Source organism: Haliotis asinina, chromosome 6 (assembly GCF_037392515.1).
Source record: "Haliotis asinina isolate JCU_RB_2024 chromosome 6, JCU_Hal_asi_v2, whole genome shotgun sequence".
NCBI lineage: Eukaryota > Metazoa > Mollusca > Gastropoda > Lepetellida > Haliotidae > Haliotis > Haliotis asinina.
This window is the reverse complement of record NC_090285.1, coordinates 55,669,122-55,694,003: the sequence shown is the minus strand read 5'-3', so window position 1 is coordinate 55,694,003 and position 24,882 is coordinate 55,669,122. Positions and strand designations below refer to the sequence as shown.

Sequence of the window (24,882 nt, the reverse complement as noted above, 5' to 3'; positions counted from 1 at the left end):
TTGAAAGGATAAAATTACTATACATGCATGGGCTTAACATTCAGTACATCCTTGGGGCAATGCTTAGTTCCACACTGTTCCACACTCTGATGTTAACATAGTTCTTAGTTATTCCACTTTCCAAAAAAGCAATTGTCAGCCAGGAGTTAAACAGAAAATCTGCATTATTTTAATAGTGTGTAAACCATAAAGTACAACCTGGTGGCCTAGTACAGTAAGCTATGGCCTCACCAGGTCCACTGTCAGTCATCATCCCAGTAAAGGGCACTAGCACTAGGTCAGCTGTCCGGTAATGGTGTACAGATGTTTGTGGGTACTGTCCTGTCTCCTGGGGCATGGTTCACAGAGTCTGCAGATTGTTTCTATTCCTCTGCACATTCCTCATTCATTCCAGGATGCTGTGCATTGACCCACATATTCAGCTGCCATTACTTGTCTGTGATGTGATAGTAGAGCTGTGGTTTAGAGGATGTTGTTCCAAATGGAGATAGATTTACAGATGTAGGAAAAACTAGTACAAACTACAATAAACTATGGTTTTAACAAACTCAAAAGGACAGCTACTGAGATTTTGATTTTGCGTAGGTTGATGCCCATGCTGTTGATCACTGGATTGTCTTGATTATCTACACACTGACACCATATAGCAGGAATATTGCTGAGTGTCGCATAAAATTAAACTCACTCACTCACTCACTCACTCACTCACTCACTCACGAAGCAATGGGGAGCTAATTAAGACCATGTGTCTATCTCAGCAATGAAGCCTCCCTATACTGGCGGCAATGTTTTCATTCTGTTATGCAGGTGAACCTCACTTGTTTGGCATCCGTTATCCATATGATAAACAACCTTGACTGAAGTGGTAGACAACCGTCATCATTATCAATACATAGAGCACAGACTTAGACTGGAGTCTTTGGAACAAATAGTTTCATTTTTCATCAGTATCATTATCGCCATGTTTGGTATGCTTAGTACTATGGTAGGTCGGGGCAAGGTTGGGGATATAAAGATATATCAAAGAATTCTATCAGTCTCTCCATCTGAAGACAGTGTGGTTCAACCAAACACTTGAAAACTATAATTGTGTTGTTTTCTGATTTCAATCACCTTTGTCTGAAGAAGAGGTGCAGTGCAAATTTTATTTATGATATTTTTTTTTTCAAGAATTACAGCATTTTGCAATTTAATTTTATTTAATTCTAACTTTGAAATTTTGTATAAATAATATCTAGTAAAGGATTGGTTGAAATGTTGTCAGTTCTGTCTAACGGAGATGTGGAGTGTAGACTCGGGTTCTGAGTCTCTAAATTATCTATCTGCATTGGGTGGTTACAAAAATCCAAAGTAATGATCTACTTATCTTACACAGGACTCCATACAGAGCCAAGCAATGCATGACATAGTATGCACTGCTGACAAAACATGTGCATTCATATTGCATTCTGGAGATCTTACAAGTTGCTTGAAGGTTTTGGATTGCTATTGTTGATCTCAGCGATCTCCTTATTGTTTATTATTTATCCTGGTAACGAAACACTGCTGAATGAATAGAGGCACAATTACATGAATATATTTGATAATGGAGACATCACATGTCTTTGGTGTCTGTGTAAACATACAAATCAGTTTGATTTAACTAGGTAGGAAATGTGATAGCTATCAGTCACGACTCACTTGTTGCAAACAGTCAGTTACCATTGTCTCCTTATGTCAGGATATCTTACAGACAATGATTGTTGATTTATTGATTATTAGCTGTTGGTACATACATTTTTTAAACTGAAAAATCTTTTTTGATATTTTGCACACAGACTTTAAAAAATAAATGTTTGCTCAAATATAATCAATAGATACATTGTGATGTCCTAGATACTGTATATTGATAAGGTAAAGCAGGGAGGCACTTGACAGCTTGAACTTAGTTATGGCTAAACTTATAGACACACATACATATAGATATATGTAAGTATACCCTTAATCAAACTTATTCCAATGTAGGGATTTGTTCAATATTTTTTTCATGGATCCAAAGATGGTATTTATGTTCAGTTTTCTCAAAATTTGTTCGTAATATATAATTAAAGTCAGTTTGTAATTATTTGTTTCTTCTATCAAACTCTTAATGGCATCTGGGTACATCTGTTTGTGGATGTGAGGTACATGATCTAGGGGGCATTGTAGGACTCTGCACACTGTATTGTATTACAATGAATGACTGTGTATCATACAATATGTATTACCTATTTTGTCAAGCTGAGACCAAAGGAAGACTAAAGTTTCATGGTGATTAGTACCAGATCAGACGATATATGTCCGATGAATATTTCTTTCATTTTGTTTTCAACTGGCAACGAACAAGTACAGTAACTTTTTACATGTCTTAACATGGAATAAGATCGCACCAGTCAAAATACCTGCATGACAGATACATGTTGATACATTAGATATAGTTTGAGTTAATTACATTTCCTTTCAGCGCTTGGTGAAGAATTCACGAGAGTTTTTTTTATGACAGGGTTTTTAGTGTAATGTTTGTTTTGACATGCTTTTCTATTTGTAGGCAGAATTTGTGGTGACCAATCCGAAGCTTCTGTCCACAGCACAGAGCTTGTATTGGGATTTACCTGATTAATATGATCATGACCTTGCAGTCCAAGGATATCAAGGGGAATGACTCTTGTAGCACATTCCCATGCCAAGTCATGGCCTTGCGTCAGTAACCCTTGTGTTATTTGTTGTTGTTTGTATTTCATTTGTTTATGTTGTTAGATATATGAATACTCATATGCATTGAGATGAGACAGATTGAGAACAGACATAAATGTTCATTTAGTCATGGAAACCTTTTAGATTCATGGTAGATGAAGACCGAAGTTAGGAACCAACAATATGTTAACAATAAGTTAATTATTCCCAGAGACCAGCTAAACTTACGTTCTTGCAGACCAAACAAACGTGTAAGAATAATGCAAATTGAGAAAGCAAAAAAAAAGAAAAGATGAAATATGATAAATGTTACCGATATTCTTTGTTTCTTTAAAAGGCAAGCCATTTCTTTCTCTTAAATTTAAGGATTTTTTTAATTAGATTGAATGGGTTGAGAAGAGAAAGTCATAAAAAAAATGCAAAGATCATTAAAGCAAAAAAATAATATATTTGATTCGTGGATTTATGGGGCCAAATATTATTGGATTGATGAAGACTAGAGAATCTTTTGAAAATCATCGACATCAAATAACTACTGATAGCTTCTGGTACTGCCAGGAGCAAAACTTCTTGAAGCCATAATTCAATAATTCAGACCCAACAAGTCTATGACATTCTATGCTAAATCACAAACGATGCCAGTAAGCTCCATTGGAGATTTTCTTTGTCAGAAAGCTACTCTGTTTTGTGACCTTTAGGCAAAAGCACTTCGTCAACATTGTACCAACCCATATGTGAAACAGCAGCATGGACGAATTCACAAACTACAAGCAGCAGTTTTCAATTACCCACATATGACTGCAATCAACCAGAAGTGGCACAGATGAATTGCTTAATAAGAATGTTCATACCATGACAATGTGTGGAAGAGCCACTTCCCTTTTGTTAAATGTATCTGTATTTTAGTGTTTTCAGAGACTAAGTTTTCATTTGTCGATTTCTTTTATATTCAGGATGAATCAGAGCAATGATTAAAAAAAATAATGGTGTTATTTTTGGATATGTAGATTACTTGTTAGCAATTCACAGCTGCAGGATAGAATAGGCCTTCAACAACCCATGCTTCCATAAAAGATGACTGTGCTTGTCATAACAGGCGGCTAACGGAATCGGGTGGTCAGGATCGCTGACTTGGTTGACACATCGCTTCCCAATTGCACAGATAACTGCTCATTCTGTTGATCACTGTATTATCTGGTCCAGACTCAGTTATTTTGCAGACCAGTGCCTAATGCCTGGAATTTATTGCTAAGTGCAGCATAAAACTAAACATACTCACGCTGTAAGACCTGTGGAAACATGCCTGACACTCACTTTACACTTTAAAAAATGTGATTGAAACTAATTACAGGTTTTAAAACTTCCAAAATAGTCAGCTAGACCACAGAGCTGGTTTGACAACAGACTTGCCAGCCCTGACCCAAACTTGCCTGCCCACAAAATGTCCTCACATACAACATGTCAAACTTTTTACCAGACCATCGGGCAGGAGAATTTGAGAATCTGGCAGTCCATGTTGAAAATGACCCATCCCAGATGGTCGGACAGGTATTTCAGACGCTGCTAATTATGATTTATGTACATCTTTGTAATAATCTGACATAAACTGATAAAATGTTTAAAGCATTCCAGCATTTTGAGACCTGCATGAACATGTTTTGTCATGCTGACTGACTGCTGATACAATGAGCATGCACAACTTCTCTGTCGAAAGGATATTTTTCATAACCATGAAAACATCACATGAAGGCAGTATTTGTTTTTAAATCATTCAAATCTTTCAATCATATTTATCCAGGTACTTATGACCTGATCATGTTGTAAGAGGTGAAGTGTAACATCATCCAAGCGTATTGACATGCATATTAATTAGTCAGAGTAATGCAGATCTATCATTTAAACCCTTTTTATCAATTACTGATGTAATTTTAGGCACATCGTAGGAATACAATACATTAGATAACACATCCCATGTGTAATTTTCATCATCTAGTGCGCTTAGCAAGCCTCTAAGTCTAAATCATGTCTGATTTAGCCTAGAATTGATCGACTCAATGTATTTATGAGGGTGATTCTGATCAGGAACGATTTCAATTTTAACCTAGTCTGGCTTACAGTCCTTGAACCACATTATTTTCCCTACTGCCAAACCCTCTATGCAATGCTTTCATTCTAAATGATACAAGTCTGTATTTCCTCAAGTTCGCTGAGTCTCCTTTTCAGTTTAAATGGGCTTGTTTGCTACTATCAAAATTATATATATTCACTGACTAATCTCCCAACTCAGTGGGGCTCCTTTTCAGTTTAAATGGGCCTTTTTGTTACTATCAAAATTATATATATTCACTGACTAATCTCCCAACTCAGTGGGGCTCCTTTTCAGTTTAAATGGGCCTTTTTGTTACTATCATGGACTATTTGTATACAAAGTGTTGTGAATATCTCTAAATAGACCACCTGAATTAATACAGCGGTAAACGAAGCTTTTAATAACAACTGAATAATCATTACCAGGTGCACTATGCGTGTGAAAAATATATACCAGCACTGTATTTTTTATTAGCAAAGCCAGAGTCCTGTTCAACAAAGCGTCCCTTACAGACAAGCATTGATCCAATACTTTAACATAACCCATTTTCCAGTTCTCACCCAGTTGTGTCAGCATGATGGTAGTTTATAAAAGCTTTAACAGTTGACATTTTTATCATGCCTGCAAAGGTGTTTTGAGTATTTGTCTATGATGTGAAATGACAGGCTCATTGTGTCAGTTTGACCTGAGCTGGTTGTCATTGGCAACAACATGTACAAGGTTATATAGGTCAATAAATACCTTGAATTGAGTGAAGAAAATGCTAAAAAAATCTATAGTCATTACTAATATTACTTGTCAAAAGAGGGGAATAAATAAAGCACTGAATACAAAGGAAATTAATAAAATAGATATGTTAGGTTCTATGCCCCATTTACCTGTGTCTGCCATTTAGCTGTCATTTAGCTGTGTCTGTCATTTAGCTGTCATTTACCTGTGTGTGTTATCCAATGAAATATTCACAAGATCCCAATAACTAAAAGTTTGTTTTCTAATATCTCAGTACTGGTGTCACATTTGTTGTATTGTTTAGGTAATAGGATCCCTCAAGAGATCATGGAACACAGGGCCTGCCTCATGAAATACAACAATTTACTGTACAGGGTTTTGTCCCTTTGGTGTCCCAGAAACCTATAAATACAGTTTCAGATCCCAGATTTACGCATTGTCTAAAAACAAAAATCTAAGACTGGTTCACTGATGTTGCTCAAATAGTGCTAAGATGTAGCTCGAATGTTGCTAAGATGTAGCTCCAATACAGTTAAGATGTAGCTCCAATACTGTTAAGATGTAGCTCCAAAGCTGCTAAGATGTAGCTCCAATGCTACTTATATGTAGCTCTATTATGCCATGATGTTGCTCAAATACTTTGAAGACATGGTTCCTGTACTGCAAAGATGTAGTTCCAATACAGTTAAGATGTAGCACCAATACAGTTAAGGAGTAGCTCCAATACTGCTAGGATGCAGTTCCAATACAGCTAAGATGTAGTTCCATTACTGCTAAGATGTAGTTCCAATATGGTTAAGATGTAGCTCCAATACAGCTAAGATGTAGCTCCAATACTACTAAGATGTAGTTCCAATACAGCTCACATACTTTGAAGGTGTAGCTCCTGTACTGCTAAGATGTAGCTCCATTACTCCTAAGATGTAGCTCCAATACTGCTAAGATGTAGCTCCATTACTCCTAAGATGTAGCTACATTAGAGCTTAGATGTAGCTCCAGTGCTGCTAAGATGTAGTTCCAATACAGCTCACATACTTTGAAGGTGTAGCTCCTGTACTGCTAAGATGTAGCTCCATTACTCCTATGATGTAGCTCCATTAGAGCTTAGATGTAGCTCCAGTGCTGCTAAGATGTAGCTCCAATACTTCTAAGATGTGTGATATATGTTTGGAATGATTCTGTTTGCGGTTAAGTACAGATTCAAGTACCCTTTCTTAGTTGAGTTTGTGCTGGGATTTTGAAACCACCCTTATAGTTAGACACATAACCATCATCACTCAAAGGCAGCCATCTAACCCACTCAGCCACTGTGGAAGCCATTTCTTGCATTGTGAAGTTAGGTTTTAAACCACTCACTCACTGTTTGGAGAGGTGATTGTGAATATTTTTGGTACGCTGACAATAGTGTGTTATTGCTTCGGTCACAGTAAATTCAATGCTACATTTTATATAATCTTTTCATAAAGTGTGCACTAAGAGACACATTAATTTTTATGAACATGAATATATATAAGTAATGTCCTCACCATTGAGCTTCAACAAATCTCATTCCCAATTAGCCCAGATGTTTCAGAGGACATGGAATTCATGTATGCATTATGATTTAGCATATTATCTTATACTGGCAAGTGTGATTTATCCAAGGTTCACATACAATGAACTAAATAATGATGGATATATCTAGCATGTATATGAATAGTGTGTCACAGTCATTTATATAGTGCTTCACATTTCCTATTACAAATAAAATCTATATGAATATGAGAAATAGTATGAAATTTATTTGCACATAATCGTATAATGTTTTGGAATGGAATTGCGTCCACCAGAATTTTTACCAACCTGGAAATTAAATCTGTCTACAGTTTTCAACTAGTACAGAATTGGTTTAAATTATGTAACAACTTTTTTAAATATTTTACAACTGAAGGCCATGGTTTTGTTTCTCAGACACGTCATGTTCAGGTTAAAACTGCGGTTGAATTCTCATGCATCTGCATTTAATTATGGTCCTATCAGTGAATCACAAACATTCAAGCAAGTATTTACCACCTATTGTTAACCGTTTCCTGGAGATTGAACAGATCAGCAATCTTGATAGTTTACCAGTCAAAGTTTCATTTATAAATATCAAATATTCATTATTTTGAATGAATTTAAATGTTATTTCTATAATCAAATAATCTTTGAGCATGAAGAGTACTAAGTGTATACTATTCTGAAATATGTGTTTGAATTGACATAATGTCTCTTTGTCAATAGTGTCAGTCACTTTTTTTTTGAATACTTATCAGCAAATACATAAAATATGTAAAACAAAACAGGGTAAAATAGTTTAAACAAATTTGTCTGTCCATAGCCATTATGTTTGTTCAGTTGACTTCATTAATAAAACTAAATACCTGTTCTTTGTGTTGATTTTATTTATCCTCTAAAAAATGTATTTCACCAAATTTCTATGTTCATAATTTGACCAAAATTATGTTTTTGAATTTCTTTCATCATAGTAATATAATACTTCCATGTAGTGTAAGAAAAGTCATCCATGTTTGTTAATAAGTTCATTTTCTGAGTTTTCAGCTATATGTTGATATTTTGATAAAAATGTACATGAAGTAATGAAAATCTTTTAACAAATGTTTAAGTATGAAATGAAATGCCAAAACTGTTACTGCAACATTGTTGTTTTGTGTTTCAGGAATATATTCCCAGACAATATTCTCCAGGCCGGATTCCAGCACACAAGAACGGTATATGTCAGAGCGAAAGAGGAGGAGGAGGAAGAGGTTGACGCTAATCTTACTGCCCTGTTTAATCAAACTATCACCACAACAACCATCGTGACAACAGTGACGGACAACTCCACAGGAGCCAACACCACGTATGTTCTGATGAAGGAGGAAAAGTGGACTCGTACATTTCCTTACTCTGATGGAATAAATGTTTTAGGTAGGTCATGTCTAACTAAAGATAAATAAGACTAGGGGGATACCTTAGCTGACTATCTTGTCATTGAGGCCTAGCGGGGTGAACATGTGGAGTGTAAATATCCACCTAAGTTCGAGTGATCTCCTCTTTTGGGTGGTGCTAACAAGCTCAGGGTCCTCTCTGAGTTGTGCGATGATCTCGTAAGTGAGATCGGATTTGCCATGTTTTTCCGAGTTGACGTTAATTGCAACAGGTTTGTCTCTGTTGTGTGTGATGTCAGCATAGTGTTCATTCAGTCTCGTTTTGAAACATCTTTTGGTTTCCCCTACATATTGTTTTTTACAGTTTTTGCAGGTGAGTAGGTAGACCACATTTTTGTTGGTGCATTTATACTGTCGTTTACGGTATTTGACACCAGATACTGTACTGTAAAAAGTGTCTGAACGATTGATTACGATGCAGATTTTGCAGTTTTGTTTGTTACATGGGTCGTCAAAGAATGTGACTACCCGGCCACTCATTTGTAGCGTGTTCTTGGGGTATTCTAGTGAGGCGCGTACTAGATAATCCTTCAGGGTTTTGTTCCTCCAGTAGGCCGTACATATTATATTATATTACTCTGACTTATATAAACATAAGTCACCATACATGATTAAACTCTGTCATTTTAACCGGACTTGTGTGATTTCGGCCCCTCCTTACACTCTAAGGAGGGGCTCCCGAGCCTATCAAACCGGTAGGCCTCCACTCTTGTTTCTTTCCCACAAAAAACGAAACAATCCACCACTGTAATACTTTATTACAACACCATATTTAACATACAAAATATACACCATTTTCAATGTATATATCGGCCAGTCTTTATAACAATATAAATACACATGCCGAGCATCATCAAGTCAAACCACCCGCTTTCCATAACTCCGCCGGCAAAAACACAGAGCTACCAAATAACTTGGAGCCTTGCCAGCGACACCAGCAGAACCCGGACGGCGGTTGAACCACTGCCAAACACACACAATGGTTGCTGACGTCATAACGTCAACCATCAACACTTGCTCACTGTGACATCACACAACAGCCACACACACAGAGTATATAAAGGGCTGCACAGCTAATGCAGAATGGTCTGATGAGTTCACTTAGAACGAAACCAGTCACCCCTCTGCTACTAAAACAAGTGCCTATCCCACTCCAACGGGGCCCACCGTCAGTTTTACATGTCTGACTAAAGGTGAATTTGTCTCTTGTCATTGAGCATCATCAGTTGTGAATTGTCAGCTGTACATCACAAACACTGTAAAGATTTGTGAATCTATGCATTTTTTCTGCTGTGAAAAAGCATTCAAATTTGAGATTAGGTTGTTTTTGCCATTTTGTATGTGCTCTTGAATAAAAACGTGATAACAGTTATTGACTTCTAAAAAACGATAAGCTGGTATATTGTCATGCCAAAGACCCAGGTTCGATCCACCTCATGGGCACAATGCCTGAAGGGCATTCATGGTGTCCTCTGCTGTTATAGTGCCAGAAAATTGCTAAAAGCGGCATAAAACTAAACTCGCTCTCTCTTACATTTGATGTTAGATATAATTACATCAGGTCATATAAGCTATGTCAAAGCATGTCAGTTTTTATTATTATGATTATTATGCTTATGTATATATAGTGCTAATATCTAGCTCAGCTGATCAAAGGCGTTTTGTTTTACCCTCTTTCACTGGATGTCATTCTCTCCTTTTGATGAAACATGGAATAGCTGCAATGCATTACTGTGACTTAAAGTTTAGCTCGATGAAGTCCAATAATTTCTGTCTGCCTTCAAGTGAGTGTGTGAGTGAGTTTAGTTTTATACCGCAGTCAGCAATATTCCAGCTTTATGCGGCGGTCTGTAAATACACGAGTCTGTACCAGACAATCCAGTGATCAACAGCATGAGCATTGATCTGATGACGTGTCAACCAAGTCAGCGAGCCTGGTCACCCGATCCCTCTAGTCGCCTTTTATGACAGGCAGAGGTGGCTTTTATGGCAAGCATGGGCTGCTGAAGGCCTGTTGTACCCCGAACTTTCACAAATTCTACCTTCAAGACTCACTGAAGAATCATCTATCATATACAAGACTGCCCAATATACTCATGTTCAAGGAGAGTGAGTAGTTTTATGCCCCACTAAGCAATAATTAAGTCTGGACCAGACAAGACAGCACAAAGCAATTGGGATACAATGACATGTCAACCAAGTCTGCATGTCTGACTACCCAATCCTGTTAGTCGTTTAATGTTCGTACATGTCCTATAGCTAACAATTACATGGTACAAGTTGAAATCCGGTATGAGGCTTGGGGTGATGGGACAATAATTGACGTCCACTCCTGGGCCTCTGACGATGTCATTGAAGGAGTACAGACTGTAACAATTCACTCCCTGCTTGTGTTTCAGGGTTGATCATGTTCTGTACAGCGTTCGGCATCATCATGAGCAACATGGCAGAGAAAGCCAAACTGATGGTGGACTTCTTCTTCATCCTGAATGAGATCATCATGAAGATTGTAGGACTGGTTATGTGGTGGGTACTTCAGTTTCTCAGGGTTGGGTTGGAGATTCTAGTGATTGATCTCTAGATCTGTCACACTTCATCATGAAATATACATCTTTCTCTTCCGTCTCACCCTCCCCACCCGACCTAGATTCAGCTTGCACACCATCTGATGGAATATTTCAGTGTCTCCTTGTGTTCAGGTACTCCCTGTTGGTATGTTGCTAATGTTCCAGGTACTCCCCCATGGGTATATTGCAAATGTTCCAGGTACTCTCCCACTGGTATATTGCTCCTGTTCTAGGTACTCTCCTACTGCTATATTCCTTCTGTTCCAGGTACTCCCCTATTGGTATATTCCTTCTGTTCTAGGTACTCCCCCATTGGTATATTCCTTCTGTTCCAGGTACTCCCCTGCTGGTATATTCCTTCTGTTCCAGGTAATCCCCTACTGGTATATTCCTTCTGTTCCAGGTACTCCCCTATTGGTATATTGCTCCTGTTCTAGGTACTCTCCTACTGGTATATTCCTTCTGTTCCAGGTACTCCCCTATTGGTATATTGCTCCTGTTCTAGGTACTCCCCTATTGGTATATTCCTTCTGTTCCAGGTACTCCCCTATTGGTATATTCCTTCTGTTCCAGGTACTCCCCTATTGGTATATTCCTTCTGTTCCAGGTACTCCCCTATTGGTATATTCCTTCTGTTCCAGGTACTCCCCTATTGGTATATTGCTCCTGTTCTAGGTACTCCCCTACTGGTATATTCCTTCTGTTCCAGGTACTCCCCTACTGGTATATTCCTTCTGTTCCAGGTAGTCCCCTATTGGTATATTCCTTCTGTTCCAGGTACTCCCCTATTGATATATTCCTTCTGTTCCAGGTACTCCCCTCCTGGTATATTCCTTCTGTTCCAGGTACTCCCCTACTGGTATATTCCTTCTGTTCCAGGTACTCCCCTATTGGTATATTCCTTCTGTTCCAGGTACTCCCCTATTGGTATATTGCTGCTGTTCCAGGTACTCCCCTATTGGTATATTCCTTCTGTTCCAGGTACTCCCCTACTGGTATATTCCTTCTGTTCCAGGTACTCCCCTATTGGTATATTCTTCCTAATCATTGGGAAGATCCTGTCCTTGGAAGATCCTGCTAAGGTTGGTGAACAGTTGGGCATGTACATGCTGACGGTGTTGTCTGGTCTCATCATCCATGCTGTCATCGTCCTCCCTGCCATCTACTTCGTCATTTGCAGGAAGAATCCTCTGAAGTTATTTATCGGCATCCTCCAGGCTTGGGTCACAGCTTTAGGTACAGCATCTAGGTAAGGCACCAGACTTTCCTGGTTCACAAAATGTTCTTAGTGCCATCTTTGCCAAAACAACTAAGTTACTTGCCTGAAATTTCTTTTTCAGTTGTATTTAGTGATGGTGATTATTTGTTGAGCTCAAAAGATCAAACAGTATGACAGCCAAGTGGATATGGATTTGGGATGACTACTGAAGGGGAAACAACTATTGTGATAGCAATAGTCTATTGCGACGTACTCCTGTGATAGCGATAGTCTATTGCGACTTACTCCTGTGATAGCGATAGTCTATTGCGACGTACTCCTGTGATAGCGATAGTCTATTGCAACGTACTCCTGTGATAGCGATAGTCTATTGCGACTTACTCCTGTGATAGCGATAGTCTATTGCGACTTACTCCTGTGATAGCTATTATCTATTACGACGTACTCCTGTGATGACGATAATCTATTGTGATTAACTAATGCAGTACAGTTGCAAGAGTTTTTTTCTCTGTGAATTGTCTCATTTGTTCAAAGTCATTTCCAAAAGAGTTTATATGGAATAAAAACAAGCTGAAGTAGTTTCAGTCTATTTTAATAACTGACAGACAACTTGAAATCCAGATCAAGTTTCTTTAAGAGATAACAGGAGCGAATAACTTAATCAAAGTGAACGAATCTTTTTATTCCTGTATTTTGTGCTGAAGTCCATTTCTAAGCTATCGATAGGCACACATACTATTGATGCATCAAGGTTTTTTGTTTCTACCATCAATTAATTACTATCAGAGACCCAACAATTGCAGTACATTGGATAGACACTACCGGGCTCGGCTAAATATTCAACGCCACATTACAGGTTGTGAAGTGAAGACACTGCATTAACCATCATCTTTACCATTTCATTTACATCCACAAAACAGAATGTACAGGAATTTTAGATCATACAAATATCTCCATTGAATGCCTCAAACTCCTCCCTGGTAATATGGATACACTTAGCTCTGATGTTAGTTTCAGTCTAATGGTTGAAGGTAAATGTTGCCATATATTTATGTACTGGTTTAACAGTAGTGGCATACAACCTATATGCCGCAATATTACTATATATATATATCGCGATATTAAAATTTTAGTCACGACAATATATTGCCAAAGTCTGTTGCACTAAAGCTGCAATATAATATGAATATAAGGGTGGTGATACAATACATATCACGATACTGAAATCTTTAATTCTAACAACAACTTTAAAACACCTTAAGATTGAAGTATTTCGTCAAATTACGCCATCATTGATCAATGACCATTTGGAAACAAGATACTGAAGCTTATGCACAGACATTTCCAATGTTGTTAACATGTGAGCGCTAAGTCTGACATATTTCTTGATGCAAGAATTTCTTAGAAAATGTTTAAGTATGAAAGGAAAATGAATAAGCATATATTTTTATCCTCCAACAAAACTCTTTTTTTTTTCTTGACAGACATTGTGATATTAAGAGTTAAACATTGATGTATGGAGGCTCGTGGCTGACAGAATACACAACAGTGTACAACTTTGTAGCGATACACTGTCAATGGCCTATGGATTGATGCATCAATGCATTTTGATGAATCGTCACACCACTATTTAACAGATGACACGTGTTGGTTTTGTTTTAGTTATGAGGATCTTGGTACTCTGATTATGATCAAGTAAATGTGATAAGACTATTTTTTATTTCATCAACAATAAAAGGTTGTGCATAAAAAATTTAATCTGCAAGACTGGTGTCATAAACAAAACGTATGTATATGTTGTTCAAGAATTTGTTGGTTTACACTGGTAATTAAAAACAACTAAAATCTGTGGTCATGAGATTCATAATTCAGATTGTCATATTTAGATAAGGTATACCAAATTAAATTTTGTGAAACAAACTGTGCATTAAGTATATTTACATACATTCATGGGGCGGTGAGGTAGTCTAGTGGTTAAAGAGTTTGCTTGCTACACCAAAGACCATGGTTTGATTCCCCACATGGGTACAGTGTGTAAAGCTCATTTCTGGTGTCAGTCACAACAATATAACTGGAATATTGCTAAAAGCAGTGTAAAACTAAACTCATTCGCGCCCACTAACCATACCATGAGCATTTAACGGTGCCAATAGCACCAGTGTACCATGAATTTTCTACCTTGTGAATTTAATGCCTGATTGATGACCGTTACTATCAGGCATACTCAGACTTCATTGATTATACATGTATGATTATTCATGATAACATCGGATATTGTGTTCAGAATCTAATTATCCTTATTAATAAAAAATATGAATGTACATTAATTTGTTAACATGGAAGCTGTTACATGGAACATGACGTTTAGTTATGAATATAAACTGGCCTGAAAAGAATTGTGGGATTCATGGTTCTGTTATGATAAAGAAGACTTTAGGACCACCAGGAAAATGTCTAAAGAACTTTATTTCACTTGTATTTATGTGGGATGCTAGTGAAATGTCATGTACAACTGTAACTTGCAAATCTCCAAATTTGACATGCGATGTGTTCACTTCACAGTTGCTGATGAAGTGTCTGTGCAGTTTACGCAATGTTTCAGCATAAACAGGCACTCCTTTGTTTAAGGCAATTACTGGTGAATCTTTTATTTGAGATGTACATTACCTTATCTGCATTTCTTATTCTGTTGAGAACAAATCTCGTGTACTATGTGTTCAACAACATGATGACATGAATCATAATAGTGCAAGTTTACTAAGCAGGTATGTACTGCCTTATGTCATACCTAATCAAAACCAACTTTAATATAATGGAAATGATTTAATAAAAATCACTCACTCTCAGTCTGAGTAAACTTAGCCTCAGTACTTTTCATCACACTCTAATACTGAGTCTAACAAAGCCTTATGGGAGGTCGCGTCAGGTAACCTTTGAGATTGACCAATCAGAACACAGCTTACCAAATCGCGAAAATGGACATTCGCACATACCTTTTGAACTTTTTATCTCGAAAAGGTTTGTACCCGAACGATTCTGAATGCTGTTTAGTGTACGATCCCCTACGGGTGATGCACACAGCACGCGTTACAACCTTGACTACGGTGAGTAGATATTTGCTGAAAATTGTGTTTTGGGCAATATTCAAGGATGTTATCTTGCGGAAATATTAGCTAATGGTAAGCATGTCAACAGAAAACCCAAAGCGTATATACTGCAGGTCAAACAACTGTGCTATATTCAGATTTTTGTTTGTGAAGAGATCTGTATCAGTGACCTGAATATTTTGTAAGTCCCTCCGATCCCTATGTAGTAGCTGTTGTCTGTCTGGTTAAGTCTGGTTAACTGTCTCGCTATTGATTGGACGGTCATTAGTCGCTGAAAGGTTACCTGACGCGACCTTCTACTAGGTTTTGTTAGACTCAGTGGTGGAGTGTAACGAAATACGGTGGAGTGTAACAAAATACACTGAGACTAAGTTTACTTAGACTGTGGGCAATAAACTCTGATCTGATCTGATCTTATCTTATCTTATCTTATCCTATGAAGCTGACACGTCAAGCAACATTCCACGACTGAGTCGAACTATGAGACGTTTTTTTCCGTCGGAAAACATAAACGTAATGTTTCCACCAGTGATGTTAGCTGAGTGACGCACGTGCAAACCAAGAAACGGGATGCAACGGAATAGTTTACTGTAGCAGTCTGTATCAGGCGATGGCAACTGACATGCTCCGTCGGTTTCATTGTGACGTAATGCAAAAGTGTTCGATTACAATGAAGCAGACTAGAATGGCGCAGTGACGCCAAGGCATTGTGAAGGGATGCAAAAAGGGCATCGTCTGATAAAGCCTTTGACCTTTCACCAAAGCATCATGGAAACTATATATTATATTCACGTATTTTCAAGTGAAAACTAAGAACGGCCTTGGTGTGTGTTTATGACGGGTGCCAGTGGAGGGCAGAATACGCTTTCTTCCCTGTATCATCACCTTTTGATAGTGATACATAAACACATCCTCAGCATATAGTCACAGCCATACAATCGTCTCTTAATCAGAGATTCGAGATTCTTTTTGATGTGGAAAAGGTTTTGTCGTTATCTTTAATTCAACCACAGACGTTTGAAGATTTTATGAGTGCTTCGAAAAGATGACTTTTACATCACATCAGAACACGTAGCCGCAAAGATATGTTGTTGTGGGTTTTTAATTATAGTTTTTCAATGTAATATTAATCCTTTTAAACCTGACATTTACACACTTTTAACTAGCCTTGATAAATATGAGAGCCTTGTGTATATATGACAAAGAACCTTGTTGCATCCTTCTCTTATGTAAAGAAACGTTGAGGATGATGTCCGCTTTTACAGACTCGGGAAAATTTCCGATACTTGTGTCACTCCGCGCCAACATTTGATCACCAAAGATTATGAAACATGATTTAATCTATTTCATTACAAATACAAAAAAAAAACAACCACAAACAAAATGCATCAATCATTGTCAGATGACGTTCGTAGTCGTGGAAGGCTTGTTGTCTCAGGCAGTTGCAATCACTTAGATAATCTTGAACATACCTACTGATCGGGTTGTCCTTCGGACACTTTTTGAGTGGAACTACACATAACTGGGCTATGTTTAACGAGAGAAATAAGTCAAGGTTTTAACCTATAGTGTTTACAAATTTGAGGTAGTCAAGTTAAACATAGGGAATCTGGGGCAATAATGCTCGTTTCCAACGTACAGTTAGAGGTTTGTAATTTACTGTTACTCAACTCCATTTATATTACATATTCTGAGAAGACTTAATCAAAGTAGATATATCAGTTCATCATGCAGAAAATGGATACCCGGTGGTATGAGTTATGCGACCATAATGTTTTAACGCCTAACAGGCATCTTAGGTTATCGGTTACATAAAATGTGCTGTGCTGTTAATTGATAGCGCTATGAGCTTACCTGGTATAGAGTTTGGCACTATGTAAATGGACGCAGTGTCATTACTAAATGGAGGTATGTCTTACCACTGGGCTATAGGCGTCGATCAAGCCAAGACACATGACATCACCGCGATAGTTCAGGAATGGGACGATGTTCTTGCAGATGCAGACCGCCTCCTTCTTGAAGTAGTCCAGAGTCTCGTTGGACGCAATAGTCGTGATGGTGAGGTTGACAATGTACTGTGAACACATACGTTTAGGCAATACAGTGGAACCCTGCTTATCCGGACCCCTGATATCCAAAACCTCTGGATTCGTGTTTCTTTGTTTATTAACAAAGCTTGATAGGGACGCGATGTTGACGGGTGATGATGAATTGAAAGAGGTGTGTTTGTGTTTGTGTGCGTGCGTGCGTGCGTGCGTGCGTGTTTGTGTCTGTGTGAGAGAGAGACCTATATTTGTTTTGGGGAAGGTATGTGTGTGGGGAGGGAGGGTGGGGTTGTAAATATTGTACACATATACTTAGGTTTGAGTGAAGCGTCATAGATTTTGTACAGAACATGAAGGTTGCTCACTCGCTGTGTACGTAAATATTAGGGTTTGGGTGGCGGGTGTCATTCACATTGTACATGCTTCTCAATAACATAAGAATCATCATCACCCTTTAGCCACAGAATCATGAACGGGCATTTACTACAGTTACAACACACAAACAATGGGCAATACGTATCACGAGAACATGTGATAACAGCAGGCAACGTTGTGACGTTGGTGTAGCGCCAGTGCTTAAACAAATTTCTTTGGTTGAACCCAGCACTGCAATGCCATATGCTTATTTAATCAGCGCGTATGCTTGATGCTTACGCAAACAGTGACCACCTAGCAGAACATGCAGTTGAGTTTGAGGCGAAACTTCCATCACGTCCCTGTGTTGTTTGTGGTGGTAGGACTAATACATAGCGTCGTGTAAGAAAGCATGGGTGGAATGATGATTTACGTGTGTTGTTAAATGAAATGTGGGAGTCAGAGAGAAAGTGGTGTGCAAGCTACAAAACAGGCGTCTTTGTGAGAGGAAAGTAAACCATTGGTTGAAACGTGTGATTATAATGATCGACCGTTCTGGAGGGAGATAGCTAAGACTGGAGTCGGTGGTGAAAGGAGAAGGCAGATACCTATGAAAGTGTATATGGAGGATGGGAGTGTGTCTGAAAATTGAGGGGATATTTTAGGTAAATGGAAGAATGATACTGTGAACTGTTGAATGGGAACACTGATGTGCAAAACCGTGCCCCGATGTTTAATACTGATGAATCGGTTTGATAGACTCAGTGTTGGAGTGTAACAAATAACACGGAGACTAAGTTTTTACTTAGACTGCACTCATCCTATACTGACAGTACAACACAAGTCCTATATTAATAGTACAACTTCATAGCAAATGATGTCTTTTTCATTATGTAAGCGATTTTTATGAATATATTCCATGTGCATATGTTTTAAACTTTTTGCATATCTAACATTTTAATTGCATAATTGATTCTTAACAATTATTTTTCGATGCGAAATTGGAATTTTTCTATGCATATTTTACCTGGATATGCAGCTTATCTGGGCCCACTGAAGTGGATGGATCCTGTAGACAATATTCACAGGTATAGTCACTTGGGATATGACATATACAGTCTCTACTTTTTTGTAGCTTTGATGAATGTCATGGAACTTTGGTATAAAGTTATCTTTTTATTTCATCACCTTTACAGCTCTGCCACACTGCCAGTGACATTCCGATGTCTGGAAGAAAATCTGAACATTGACCGTCGTGTGACAAGATTTGTCCTTCCCATCGGCTCCACCATCAACATGGATGGCACAGCTCTGTATGAAGCTGTGGCTCCAATCTTCATTGCACAGATGAATGGCATTGATCTCAACTTTGGCAAGATCCTCACAATCAGGTAAGGAAATAAACTGTTTCTTTATCTGTTATGTCGAGTTGCTTCATAACAGACTTTGTTGTGTCATGATAACAGTACAGGGCTTACTTATGTCCTCTTAATATTGGATTTTGAAGGATATTTAGAAAATACTTTCATACCTTGTTAAATCAAGGAAGTTATTACAACATTGAAAAAAACGAGACATTTTCGCATCAAACTCAGTGAAAGTCTGTTGCTGGTGATTCATTAAATCCAATAAACAACTCAATCCAAAAGCAAAACAACAACTCAATGAAAATCAAACCAGCTCAATCCAAAAAATAAAACGCCACCATAAAAAGACTCAGTCTAAAGAACTGATCAACTTGGTAAAAAAATACAAACAAAACAACAACTTGGTAAAAAATACCAAAAAGTCATAATCCAAAGCAACAACACAGTCCAAACAACAAAACAACATCTTAGTCAAAGAAAACACAAACAACTCATTCTAAATATTTCTTCTACCGTACTAACAGGATATAAACTACTACTTTGCATTTTCCTAGCATAGATTGAAATTAAGGATGGGAATTTCTCAGTTTAAGTCCAACACAGCAACAACTGTGCCTCTTTCTTCATTAGCCTGACAATTCCCATTTTTTTATCTAAGAGTAATATTTTTTGTTTCAGTCTGACAGCAACATGTGCCAGTATTGGTGCTGCTGCTATCCCTAGTGCTGGTCTGGTTACCATGGTTATGGTCCTGACATCAGTTGGACTTCCTGCTGATGATGTCAGTCTTATTCTGGCTGTTGATTGGTTCTTGTAAGTACTGTTATTGGTTGGCGAGTTGATTCTCATTATCAATATGTAAATTGTGTGTTATTTTTGAAACTGTGTTGTAGAATTTTATACCATGTGCCCTCTTAAGGGTTTTAAGATCACGAGCATCTTCTCTTGCTTATCACACACTGAATCTAGTCTTTTATATATGAGGAGGCAGTGAGGTAGTCTAGTGGTTGAAGCGTTTGCTCATCACACTGAAAACATGGGCACAATGTGTGAAGGCACTTATGGCGTTACCAACAGTAATATTGCTGAAGTATTGTTAAAAAACATTATAGAATTAAGGTCACTCAATTATGGGTTTCCAGGGACAGGATCAGAACATCTGTGAACGTTTTGGGCGACAGTTTTGGTGCTGGGGTCATCGCTCATCTGTCCCGCCATGAGTTGTCTGAGGACCGCCACGCACCGTTGGATGACAACGTCGAGATGAAGGATGCTGATGACTGGGCGAACCAGGCCAATGGGGAGGTCCCACCAGAGGAGGCAAAGATGGTGGATGGTTGAATCACGTGACTGAACTCAAGGCATCACTTCACAGCTTCATTAGTCACAATACTTGTCAATGGTTTAGAAATAAGTGTGATGGTTTCGACAACATGGATTCCAAATAATATGGATAGTTTAAAATGTATTTTCTAGAAACTGAAGGCAGTTAGATGAGTTTTTGTAACAAATATTCAGTAATCATGATTAATTAAAGTCACAGCACTTGTTTCACTGAACCTAATTGTCGTCAACTTAATGATTGATGTGCTTTAAAGTAACTGGTTTCCTTGTCATCTCATTTACATACTGTACAGACGGACCTGATGTAGAAAACTGGCCTCCAGTAGTGACATCTAGTCCTTAAAACAAGCCACACACATCATGACTAGATCTAGTCTTGATTTCTGGTCACCTGAAGGGCGACAAGATCTAGTCTTTGAATCAGGCCATGCATTGTCTGGTTAGTTTTAGTGCTTGAATCAACCTAATCATGGACTGATGAGACTGTCTGCCTGTATAGAAAACAGATCTAGTGCTTAAGTCAATCCAGTTATGGACTGAGTAGACCTTGTCTTGAAGACTGTCTGCCAGAAGAGGTACTAGATCTAGTGCTTGAGTCAGGCCACTCGTAGACTGACTAGACCTTGTCTTGACTGTCTGCCAGAAGAGATACTAGATCTAGTGCTTGAGTCAGGCCACTCGTAGACCTTGTCTTGAAGACTTTCTGCTAGAGGAGAGACTAGATCTAGTGCTTGTGTCAGGCCACTCGTAGACCGTATCTTGAAGATTTTCTGCTAGAGGAGAGACTAGATCTATTTGCTAAGCCAGGCCCCTGATGGCCTCATGTACCATTCCTCACTTAAAATCCAAACTTAACTCTCATGGAGGAATGAAATCTCAGTCAGCAATACTCATGTAAGTCTTCTGGTGTTTCAATCCTCTGAGCATCAAACAGTCTGCCCAGTCCGTAACAGCACATGTAGATGCATTAGGCCTAGTACTGCAACGTATTTCTTCCAAATGTATGATCATGGATGTGAAATCCTCAGGGTAATTTTTATTTCTTTTGGAAATGACTTGTTAAATGATTTATAGGGAGAACGCATCAGGGTTTTATGGGGATAAAGACGTACAAAGCGTGTTCAACAGGCTGATACTGATGTTTTGGTAAGTCGCAGTTGACATTACTCATGAACACATCTATTTTGATACCCGTTGTTTTCAACATTCAAAATGTATTGTAGGGTCAGTGTGTTGGATTTGAGACTTTTTCTCAGAAATATTTTCTTACTTGTGTGGTTGTTAAACCTTGGGACATCACATGCTGGTTTGTCTCTATAACCATGAGTTACCTCCTCTAGTTGTTTCCATTCATCATACAACTTCACAAAGAGCTGGCTTGTTTTGAATGTATTTCTACATTCGCTGTTCATTTAGCGTGGTTTTAATGTTTGTTACATCCATTTGAGTCATTATTTGGATGAAATATCATCCAGAATTATTTCACGAAAGTTCTGAACAGGCTGCAATGATTCTGAACACTCAAAATTTTCATCACAGTTCGGGTCCTATTTCAGATTTCACTTTGTCTGCAATGTTGTGATGTTTAGACATGTTGAATCAAGAATGAGACATTATTTTCTTAACATTTCTATACAATCCTGAAACATTTATTGAGGCAAGATGGTGCTAACTGCAGTCTATTCCTGCATAATCCATGCTACATTTCATAGATCACTCAAGTTCAACTCAAATTCACGAACACACCACAACGAATGTTTCATTGATGATAAATGACTTATGTGAGATATTTCACAGTAAATAGTTCTCACCTCAACTCTTGTGTGTTGTGATTCCTCATGCTCTCCTGTCATCAAGCCTAGGGATGTGCCTCTGCCACCATGTTTGCTTCCAGAGCTGGAGACAGGGACTACTACCCTTCCTGACATAATGAAGGGACTTGTATGTACATATTTCCTGTGTGTACCAAAACAGGACATTCACTTGTACTTCTTTAGCTGTAGTTGCTTGCTGTTTGCTTATAATGTAAACTTTTCTAACATTTAATGCAAGGATATATTGGTTTTATTCTGAATATTATTTAGGCCAGACTGATTTTATTTTCTGTTTTTGACTATGTGCATTACAGAATGATACAATTTTTTTATGAACATACAACTTCTTTATTCTTTACAGGTGATCTTTCGACATAGATTCTATGTCATTGTCAAGCAGGTGTCACTTGCTTGTCGACATTTGAAGCTATGTAGAAGTTAGATATCCATAAGAATGTCTCATTCTTCAAATCCTCAACTTCTAAAATGCCCAAAAGGCTGTCACATGTACATCCTGATGATTTTAACAACCTCTTAGAAACTATGATAATTCTATTTGTCAAAGTCTGCTGTAATGAGTAATTAAGGAAGTGCCACTTGAAATATATTTGGCAAAATGTTTTTGTTTGTATTTTGGTCCTCATGTTAAATTGACTTCAAATCAAAGTGCATAAACATTTGTGGCATCTTGCTTTGTACGAGTAAGAAATTTCATTAACAAGAAATTCAATTCAACCTGGCCTTTGACATCCTCTTCCCACAGAGGTTACTTGTCATATAACCTCTGTGGGAAGAGAATGAGCCTTTTTAGTGAATATATACATTTTCATGTATGTTTTGTTGTTAATCCTTTCATCTAATTTTGTAAATATGCGTGAATAAGAACTCTTACTAATTCCATTATCTATGTTAAGAATACATCTGGAAATATACGTTTTGTTAACAATTTCAGTGTCTGTGTCACTTAATATTTGTTATTGTCACACTGATTGCTGTTTCTCAGATTTCTAAGGAAATTCAAGAAGTTTAGGTTCTTCTATTGTTGTATGGAATCATTTCCACGTGCCCTGAGGTAGTGTTCTTTGAATGTGACTTTGTTGTGTACAGTCATGTGACCATTGTACAGTCATATGATGACACTGTATGTGTCATATGATAATAGTACATCATCATGTGTCAGTGTACAAGGCCTAGCAGTGCAGGCATGGACAAATCAGACTATAGTCAAGGGAAAATATAGCAAAGGAAACGATAAATTGTTTTCATGACTTAAAACAGAAAATCTATGGACCTTTAAGGTTTCAGTGTAATTATGTTAAAATTACGGGTAGGTACATTTGTCTGCCCCTGCACTGATCATGTGACATCACAATACAAGTCATGTGACATTGGTGTATGAGTCATGTCATGTGACATCAGTGTACGAGTCATGTGACACCAATATTTATGTTGTGCTTTAGAACTAGTGTGTGAGGTCTTTTCAAATCCAAATCCCTTTTAAAGTGATCCACAGTATTATTTAGACAGATGCTTGTTGATTGTATATTTTACAAATCGACTAGAGTTTGCAAATGTGTTTTAGTGTTGTGTTTTATTTCTGCTTATAATGCAGGATTTCAATTATGAAAAAACATTCTTCCATGTCATAAATGGTTCTTTTTATCCTTTTAGATATGTATGCATTCCGTTAAAAAAGAATAGCCTTGGAAACTAATCTGTAAAGCGAACTACACAAGACCTTTCGCCATGGCATGACATTGATTCTGAATTACAGGTGTGCCCAGGTGTAGAGAGTGGTTAATTTCTCTCAAGTTTAAATGTGTTTATGTAGGAAGTAGTGCTGAAATGTCTTAGGTGTAGAAAGTTTCATGAATACATTTCTGATTTTGAAGACTCAGGTTTAAACCTGAATCATTCAAACTAAATTTGTTTGTTTGTGCCCAAAATGATACTTTTCAGCTGAAACATAAATCTCAGCAATACAACAACCAAAATTGTAAGGTAAGCAAAAGAAGAATTTATTTCTTGTATAACTTGATAGATCTATATGAAGATTTGGTGATACTGATATATTTTTCTCATATATATATAATTTCTCACGACTTTAACAGATACTACAGATTCAGAAGGTAGTTGGAGGAGGGGTGCACACAGATCATTAAGTTCAAAGGTTAGGGAGAAATGCTCCACAGGAAATGAATATTTCCACCCCTATACTGTGGCTTGGATCAGGTTAATGGAATATGCCTGTAGATGTTGTGATGGCATGATATGACTAACGTGTGTCTTCCTGTTTTCACAAACCTCTCAGTGAAATAAATTTAGACTACAATATCGGGTTTTTTTGTGTTTTATTTTTACCCAGAGTAGAATTATCCGAATGACTCATCATTCAAGTTATGTGAATCCGGTGACCTTACACCCTTGTATGTTTCATTTGCTGGCTAAAGTGTGCTGGCGTCTTATGTTCGTGAAACTCTAAAACAAGATGACGAGACACAAATAAGAAAACAACTGGTAGGTTCAGCAAGGGATTATCTACAACACCTGGTTCAGCTTAACTTCT

At 37.7% G+C, this 24,882-nt stretch overlaps 1 protein-coding gene across 1 annotated transcript in view; it reads left to right on the top strand.

The window, feature by feature from the left end:
* LOC137286542 (excitatory amino acid transporter-like) overlaps positions 1-24,650 on the top strand; it is an 83,203-nt gene extending 58,553 nt beyond the window's left edge. The window contains exons 5-10 of the mRNA XM_067818464.1: positions 8,229-8,479; positions 10,899-11,025; positions 12,082-12,315; positions 18,988-19,182; positions 19,837-19,971; positions 20,301-24,650. Of these exons, the coding sequence (XP_067674565.1) occupies positions 8,229-8,479; positions 10,899-11,025; positions 12,082-12,315; positions 18,988-19,182; positions 19,837-19,971; positions 20,301-20,499 (1,141 nt within the window). The 3' untranslated portion in view covers positions 20,500-24,650. The remainder of the gene's footprint in view (positions 1-8,228; positions 8,480-10,898; positions 11,026-12,081; positions 12,316-18,987; positions 19,183-19,836; positions 19,972-20,300) is intronic.
* The last annotated feature ends 232 nt before the right edge of the window (positions 24,651-24,882 follow it).